We start from the raw sequence: 9,197 nt of genomic DNA, 5'->3' as shown, positions 1-9,197 counted from the left end.
AGGCCTATTAGTATGCTCATTTTTAGGTTAAAGCACCATATTTACTACACTTTGCTGTTAAGCTTTTTCATGTGTTAGTAAAATAAATACTTGGGAAAAAAAAATCTAGTATTGCTTTTACTACCATTCCCACTTCCTATGTTGAAATTCACCTTAATGAGTAAATCTATGACAAATATGTTTGATGTGAAACAGTTACGTAGCCTGGGGTATTTYAAGGCAGACAGGAGGAAAGAAAATTGTTTCAGGTATCTTTAATTGTCAACAATCTTAGGCTTTAAAAAACTTTCAGCTTTCTCTAAACTCCAGGTTTTTTCCTTCTAGGTCAGCTGCAAGCCAATGCATATTGTGAGAATCCAGATATAGTGCTGATTGGTAATAAAGCTGATTTGTCAGACCAAAGGGAGGTAAATGAAAGGCAAGCAAAAGACCTGGCGGACAAATATGGGTAAGCAAATCATGAGAGAAGCTAAATTTAGGTAATAACTGTGGTAAGTATAGGTGATGACTGACTAGAGGCAGTCACAAGTATACTTAAACTCCTAAGTTTTGTAGGTATTGCAGTAACATGTATGCACCTTCTGCAGTGATTACCAGCTTGTCACACTTTCAGACCAACTTATTTGAGTAGGAAATGGGTAGAAGGCAAAGTCACTGTATAATAGTTTTGTTAAAATATTGCATGAATAATATGGCTGAAATAAAGCACTCTTATTAGAAAAATACAGTCTTGGGATGTTGGCTTGCCACGAGAACTTAGGTACAGTGTATTCCAAGGGCAAATGCACACTTCTACTTTTTTTGCAATAATATCACTTACAGGCTATCCTGATACTGGTTGAATTAGCCATGTATTGTAGCTGGTAAATAGTGCTATCTCCTTACATGGGCAAAAAGAATGTATTATTTTGCTTTAATCATCATTACTAGGCAGTGAGGGTTGCTCACYGAGGATGGGGCCACCTGAGAGACAATGAGGAATAATAAGCAAATCAGACTTAATACTCTTAAATGTAAGATTTTTCTACAGGCAAGTAAAGAGGACAGTCATACTGAGGAGTTAGCTTCTGCCAGTTTGAATGATGGAAGTGCTTGAGCAATTGATAGTCTTCTCTGATTAAAAAAAATAAAAAAATAAAAATTAGAGGCATTCTTCTGGAATAAAATGGGATTTCAGAATGGAAACAGCTACACCTATGCTAACTTGTGCTTATAAGTAGACAGTTTTCCACTGAGGGCTAAATRGCAAAAGTTATACCTATCTGCTAAATAGCAGATTAGTTCTGGTGAACTTAAGCAAGCTTTTTTTTCATCAGCTGGTGAATTGGCTGAAAACAAAAAGCAAAACTGTAAAACACCTAGGTCATGATGGCATGATAGGAAAAATAAGCATGGCTTTAAAATAATGGACATAYATGGCTTATATAGCCTATGTGGGCRTTCAAATTGTGTTTTGGCAAAGGTTTTTTATAGGGAGCGCAGTTCTGAGTGAACAGGGAAGTACTGGAGCTAGGTAGGTTCTCATATCAAAAACGAATAAAGTTTGGTGGTTTTGGAACAGGCAGATGCTGGCATTTGTACTAGACTGAGTGCTACTGAAGGTACAAGTGAGAAGGAACTGCAAGTTGTGGCATGCAGACTGATTTATGTTGGGAGGTATCTTTACTCAGGCATGTGGTTGGGTGCTAGGTGAGCTGTAAGCGCTCAAGTGTCTGGCTGTGTTTTATTGTTCCAGTAGAGCTGGGACTCAGTGTTAAGATTTAATGCTTGCTAAAGTTGGAAGGCCTAAAGAATAATAGGAAAGTGCCACTAATGTAAGGTCACTGYGTTACTGCACCAGGTCTGTCATGAAAGAAAACTAGTAGAAACAGAAGACTTTTTTTGGGAAGGCAGCTGCACCTAGCAGAAGCCTAGAAAAATTTCCGTGTGAGAGACTAAGCTGATTTGAAAAGATACTGTATCTAGAGGGTATCTAAGAAAGGTGTGAAAACTTTCTTACAGTAAAGGATTCCTGTTGGAGAAATCTGCAGGTCTGCAATGATAAGGGATACTCCATGGTCCCTGAAATTCTCTGTAAAGGCAGACCTAGGTTTCRTGTCCCAGTAGACCTTCTGCAGGACTTTTTCAGCTATTTTTTGACTATYCAAAGTCAAAATTCCAGGAAAAWTKGTACAATTTAAGATTTTTTAGTATTTATATCCTRATATTACCTGGCTCTRCCTAGAAGAGAGATGAAATCCAGACAAACCAGAAGTGCAAATCKGTCAAATTCCTTTCATTAACACCAAAACCATCCCTGATAATTATAGAGAGTTTGGTCTCAACTGTCCTAAAAAGTCTTCCCAACAAACCTTTCTGTTTTCACTGTAGCATACCATACTTTGAAACGAGTGCTGCTACTGGACAAAATGTGGAGAAGGCTGTGGACACTCTCCTGGACTTGATTATGAAACGCATGGAGCAGTGCGTGGACAAGACGCAAGTCTCTGACACCGCCAACGGGGGAAGCTCGGGAAAGCTAGATTCAACAAAACCAGAGGAGAAAAAGTGTGCCTGCTGAACTTCACCTCTAAACTGTGAGAACCAAGCAAAATATCTCATCAGAAAGCGGTTAACCACCACCAAATCCAAACCTGCTCTGTTGAGCCATGCACAGAAGCAGAGTTGCATTGTTTTATTGGAATTGTGCATTTTTTTTCTCCAAAGAACTGATTTAAAAGCTAAAACCTGTGTCTCAGTGAGGCTGCTGTGCTGAAATAATTCTTCCTGATAGGTGCCATTTTCATGGAAACTATCCCCCCTTTTCTTCTCCTTCCCACTCCCTTCCCCTCCAGCCCTCATCTTTATTTTACGTGTGATCAGGATACTGRATAGAGGAAGGTAGCTTTATTTTTTTAAAAAAGGCAGGAAGGAATCTATTGTCTATATAAACTGGATATAGAAATTAAAATGCAAGTGGGTGGTTTTCCAGGTCTGTGCCATCTTACCACAGATTCCTATTTCTTTATAATTCTTGACCTACATCAGGGACCATGCATTTTCTAAGGTGTACAAAAGATTTTATGTGGCCTATTAAGAAAAACTTTCACTTGCACAGGGTAAGGAATGCTGTGAATCTGTCCTGACTGAATCACTGATCAGTTGGTTAGTTGGGGCTGTGTGGGTGGTGTGAGTGTCTCTATTGGGTTGGGGGTGGGAGAGGAAGACGGGAATACAATTTTTAGCAAATTAATCAGGGAATCGTGCAACATCACTTGTGTTGCCAATAATCCAAGCAGGGATTGGAGAGTTACAGGAAAAAGTATTGAGAGGAATTCTCACGCTGCAGGGACAGTTTGAAAAAGAAAAGAGCATAATCTATGGGAAAAAAGAGAAAAGATATATTTTGTGCAGCATCTTCTGAATCTCACTGTAAGCAAAAAATATTTTTTTTCTCCCCTCCCCCACCTAAGGAAACCATCCTTGTTCTTTTTTAATTCAGATAACTGCATATCCCAGGTGGGACAAGGGAAAACTTGTGAATCTTTGCACTGTCTGAAAGAGAACTGTAAATTCAGTCGTACTGGGGGAATCGCTAAGAAGTTGCTCACTGTGGTTTTGTTGGGGCTTCAGTACATTCAGGTTTTCAACAGGAAGAAACTTCCTCGTATTCTCTACAAGAGGCAACATGGAAAAACGGTGAAGGGGGGCTTAGTATGACAGGGTCCCAAAATATGCCTGACTCGAGATGAAAACGTRTTGCAGAAGTTTGCAGATACCTCAGATGAATGGATAAAAAAATAGCCTCTTGGTGTACTACAATAGGAGGGTAAAATGTGAAAGATATCCTTTACAGATGAACGTAAAAAATCTAATGAAACAGCAAATCACTCATTACAAGCAAAGACAAGTAGAGGAAAWATTAAAGAAAAATATTCTACTTATAAGTCTGGATCATTTTTGAAATCAAATTATAGCATATTGATTAAACTACCCTGTCCTATCTTGTAGAATAACATTTCGGCTTGATGGAGCTGGTAGTTAAGGGTCTATTAGTGTTTATTGTGCTTTAAGCTACTGTCACTTGGAAGGGGGCYGACTGGAAGAAAGAACAACTCCATTAAGAAGTCAAGTGAAATTGGCTGAGTTGGCAGGATTGTACACTTCCATTTATTTGAACGTAAAGTCGCATAATGTTTTCAGCTTTGATTCAGAATTACAAACTTTGTGAACAGCAAGCTCAAAAAACAGTTGGGTGTTTCCCAAAAGTTGAGAATTTACCAGCTACTTTGGTGAAAGAACAACAAATTTTTCTGCCCAGATCATAAAATGATGTTTACTTGATGATTTGGCATGTTAGCAGCACAGATGGTACGTCCATAGGAGCAGGCTTACTGGGTAGTGGAGTAGCCACAGTTACTGGACCAGTACAGAAATCTAGTTTGCAGACTTAAAGGTGATATAACCAATAAGCTATACGTGACGACTGCGTATAGGGAATACTATACCAACCAGCTCAAATAAATGCTSTTTCGTAGGCTGGAAAAAGCCCTGGCACCTCAAGATGCAAAAGCTACTTTAACAGTCCATAGCTGATTTCCCAGGCAGAAGGTGCGAGTAGACTGGTATTCAAGCGGAATGATACTCGGATACGTCCCTTCAGTTAGGGACTGGAAGCTCGGTGACTTTTCTTGAGTAAAGTTATATCTTTTTCTCCTTTTTTTTTTTTTTTTTTTTAGTATGTAGCATCTAACCTATGCACAATTTTAAAGAAAAATTGTCACTTTGTAATATCTCTTGAATTCATGAAAAGGTTGAAGTGAGAAGTTTCCTTTTTCAGTTTCAAAGAAATCTCAGAATTTCATGGCATCAAGTTTTTGTCCATTGAACATGAGTGAAAGAGGTTGCTAAGAGCACTAAAGTATTGCCAGTCAATAAAAACTGTATTTCCCAAAGCAGCTTACATATAGCTTGTCCAGAAGCTGTTACAAAGCTTGAAGTGATCTTGGTAGCTTCAGCAGTAGCCAGATGATTCATATAAAGGTGTGGAAAATCCTAAAGCTGGCAGTGTTTCAAAGCACCTTGATGAAGCTCAGTTGCTTCCATTTATCACCTTACCTGGTGAAACTAGCATTCTTAAAATAGTGGGAGCAAAAAGAACTAAAAAACTACAGAACAGTTTGCTGCAGAGGAAAGATTTTCATCTTACCACTGAACTTCAGTGACCGTAAATTGTCAAAAGGGGAAGCGAGCTCCCCGACGGCTCWGCTCTCTGAGGGCTGGTTTTAGAAAGGTCCCGCTGCTGGAGGTGGAGGTAGCGTGTGGCTGTCGCAGTAGCAGTATCGCTTGAGGCATCTGTCTAGGAGCTACGGGGAAACGGCTGCAGCAAAAACTCCACAGCTTGYTTTGTATTTATATGCGAGCTACTGCAAGCAATGCTGACTGTTATTCTGTGTTTAACAAAAACAAATCCGTAAAAGCTTGTGAAACTTATCTCAMCTGGATTTTTGCCATCAAAACTTAGGCTAGAGGAAAGGAAGAGAAATGTTTCTGATCTTGGTAGGTGCTACAAGTTATAACCCAGTGAGCCAGCGTATAAGATGGTGGAAATAAACAGTAACTGCAGCAAACAGAGGAGATGCTGCCTGGGCTGCTCACAGATGAGGTCTTACCCGGTCAGGCTTTACGGAAAGGGACTTCTGAATCGTACACGTGGTATCACCCTCCCRGGTCTCTGCACGAACTGCCTGCTGTCCGCAGGGCTTCGCTGCCCTGCAGTGGACCCCGCACAGCCTCTCCCTCCGCGTAGGGCGCTGGGTGGCGGGCGGTGGAGCTCGGCTGGTGACCACGCTGTGCAGCACAGGTGAATCGCTGGTTCCACTGCTGGCTCAGTCTCGCGTCAAGGCTGTAACAAAGCGAGTAAAGCCCAGTGTCTCGGTACAGCGCGCTTATTTACTAGTTCCAGGGCTTTTGCGTTTTGAACTCTCAGGTGTATCCCTTGCTGGAGCTGCATGGCCTGTCTGCTGTCGCGGTCTTTTTTGCAYTTCCATGACTTGAAATGTTCAACATGTTCTGTCGTGCAAATTCTTGCAGGACACCAGCTTTGAAAATGAATTTGCTTTCACTTAACATGTTGAGTAGGATATGGCTTCACCCCACCCCATTCAGCAGAACCTGAATTCTGCTATTGCAGCGTTTGCTTGTGCAGTGTTGAAGTGGAAGTTAAGCATTTGCTTTGAAGCAAAAGTTCAGCTAATATCCCGGCACGTTGCTGGAGAGGGAGGGAAGCTGCTGGGATACTTCAGGCCRGGCGCTGGTTTCTCAAGGTGCCTTGTGGTGTCCCTCTAGAAATACGTCACTTCTGTCCGTTTCTCCAGTCCGAGCGCTGTCGCCGTAGGCTTCGTCGTGCAGCGTGTGCGTGCGATTTCTGAAGCGAGCAGGGCTGCGCGCTGCCCCGGGGGACRGCACAGCCAGGCCTTTAGAGGCGCGACTTGCGTGGTCTTGTACCGAGTAAAAAATTTTTGGCTGCCTTTTCTCTCTGCGTGGGTGTTTCCAATGCCTCTGGCGGTGGTGTTTACAAAGATAAGTCAAGCTGTCAGGCTTTGAGTCCGCTCCCTTACTGGGACTCGTGACAAGGAATAACACGTATGTACCACGGCGGGGCTGCGACTTCTGCTGCACCTCAGAGCTCGAAGTCCCGTCTGCCTTTCTCATCTACTGTCCTCTCAGTTCTAAGCATGAATGTAAAAATGTGCCGTTACTTAAGCCATCACAACACTGTATCAAAAGAAATGTTAATCCGCTAGCCTGGAATACTACCAGGGTTTTGACCGCGCYGTCCCACGTACGGGCTCCGGTGTGAACCGCCGCGCTGGGTGAATTCAGTACGTGCAGGTGATACCGTGAGCAGTGGGAAAACTTAGCAGCTGGGTAGAAGGTGTCTTCGGCTGATGTTGCTGCGGTTTGTGCGTCTTGTGCTGATCTAAACCCCCACCTCCCCGCAGCTGCCCCAGCGCCCTGCCCCTGCTGCGGCCGGCGCCGGGGGAAGGCGCAGCGGGAGGAAGGCCGGCACCGGCTGCCTCTGCTGCTCCTCATCCTCGGGGAATGAAACCAAGGGAGGGGAGCGCTGGGCCGTTCCCGGCATGAAACGCCGCGAAAGGGAGCGGGTCCCCTGTGGCAGGAATGCCCTTGCGGGTCACCAACAACCCGRGTCCCCAGAGCTTGGCGAACTGCGTCTGGGGCGTCTTTGGGCAGAAAGAAGGTATTGCCAGGGCRGAAAAGCTGTCATTAAAATGTCTGAAAGTAAAGAACTGCATAAAAGTACCTATTCCATGACCATACCGATGCGATTTTTCTTTTAATATTGTCCAACCACGCAGAAAATTATTCCATAAACAGTACAATATTGGGAGAATAGTCTTTAATGCGAAGTTTGTTCGAGGCTTGAGCGTATGCGTCCCAGCAAAGCCGCTGTGCGGAGCGGCTGCGGGGCTGGAACGGGCCGGGCCGGGAAAGGGGCGAGGGGCAGAATTTGGAATATGCTGCGTCGTGTACGGCAGCCTTGGCTTCGCAGTCACTTAAGCTTCTGCTTTCATTTTATGAGAGATTTTTAAAYGGGACGTTTGCCGGCAGCGCCGGCGCGGTGCAGCAAAAGCAGCGTTGGAGAGCAGCTGCCGTTTGCCCTCCTGGTACCTTTATAAAACCCGATTGCCTTAAGCTGTTTTCTGAAGGCTAAATCTTACCTAACGTTTTGAATGTGTGCAGGGCCGTCATACGTGTATTTAGGCTGTAGATGACTGGACCGTGTAAGAAACTTTGATAAAAGCTGCATTATATGTGATATTGATAACTAATGAATAGCAACTATTTGGGACCCTGTTTTAAGGYAAAAGGTTTTATCTCCTAGAACTACTTCAATTCGTGGATGTGACTAATGTTCAGCCTCTTGAGGTATAAATGAAAGTATCTGCCTAGAGCTGARATTTTAGAATTTGTATGCATGTATACAACTGAAGAAGAGTAGCAAGCWTAAAAATAAACTCAAGTGACTGTTATTTTTGTACAGGTGTGAACAGAGCAGGAGTTTCAGATCATGCTCTGATCTTAAAAAGGAGGGGGGAAAAGAAGTGTTGTAACTGCTGCCACTCCGAAAACGTTAAAAAATTGAGATTTTTACTGCTGAGACTTGGCTTGAGGCATCCTCAAGTAGGAAGCCAAATTTTCAGTTTCTTTCCCGTGTCTTGTAGTTGTTCTGCTGTGGAAGACGGGCCCCGGTCCCCGCTGCACACGCGTGCACACCCGCAGGGGACAGGTTCTCTTCTTGTTGGGTTTTTCTATAGGATGTTGTTGAGTTGGAACCATTCTCCTGGGTGCTGGGCAGATCTGTTTCTATTTTAGCGTTATTATTATTTCTAGTTTAACTAGTTCAGAGCAATGGAGGTAGTGATTCTTTGCTACGTGCTTTTATTCCATAAGTTACCTACTTAAAACATAACTTTAGAGAGCGTAACCTGAAGTTGTCAGTCCTCATTGCAGTAGGGCTTAATGGACACACTGTAGTCTCAAAGAAGCCTGTTGTATCTAACAGCTTATTTTTGGAAGTTAAATTGTTCTTTGGTTTCCTTAAGGTGTCTTTCAGATAAACACTAAACATTATACCGTATCAATTACCTTTTAAGTGTTTCCTTCTGTTATGCGACTGTAAGCATGTTTTCTGTTTGTCTTCAGCAGATCTTTGTTATGCCTAGTGATACGAATGTGACTGAAACTATCTTGAACGCAAATACTATTTTTTATTATATATGCCCCTTGATGGACCGTGGTGCTTGCTTACTACTGTTAATGTCATTTTGTTGTACCAAAGTACCTGTGGCTTCAAACCATAGTGTCAAATGATTCACTGGTGTCTGGGTTTGTGTAATGCAGTTGAAGAATGTAATCCTGTGATTCAGTTTCTGCACTGTTATTTTCAAAATAAAAAAAAAATACATTTTTAATCAGGTGTCTCGGCAGGTGTGGGAGGAAGCGGAAAMTTCTCCCTAGGAGCTATCGCCCAGTTGCGCAGTATTTGCAGTCTGTCGGCTCAGAGAAGAACTAGAGACGGGCCGGGCTGCTTGCTCCTTGCAGGCCGACCGGAGCTGTTCCGWGTAATTCCCTTTAACTCGGCTCTGGCTCTGGCAGCAGGTGCATGAATACGAACCAGCGAACCCGTAAGTCGG

At 43.2% G+C, this 9,197-nt stretch overlaps 1 protein-coding gene across 1 annotated transcript in view; it reads left to right on the top strand.

Annotated features, from left to right (window-relative positions):
* The window catches only part of RAB27B (RAB27B, member RAS oncogene family), a 24,024-nt gene extending 15,049 nt beyond the window's left edge, over positions 1-8,975 (top strand). The window contains exons 5-6 of the mRNA XM_085322225.1: positions 325-448; positions 2,371-8,975. Of these exons, the coding sequence (XP_085178351.1) occupies positions 325-448; positions 2,371-2,560 (314 nt within the window). The 3' untranslated portion in view covers positions 2,561-8,975. The remainder of the gene's footprint in view (positions 1-324; positions 449-2,370) is intronic.
* The last annotated feature ends 222 nt before the right edge of the window (positions 8,976-9,197 follow it).

The sequence above is a fragment of the Rhea americana genome, unplaced genomic scaffold (assembly GCF_003343005.1).
Source record: "Rhea americana isolate MKP2758 unplaced genomic scaffold, rheAme1 scaffold_75, whole genome shotgun sequence".
In the NCBI taxonomy this organism is placed as follows: Eukaryota; Metazoa; Chordata; class Aves; order Rheiformes; family Rheidae; genus Rhea; species Rhea americana.
This window is presented reverse-complemented; position numbering and strand designations above follow the sequence as displayed.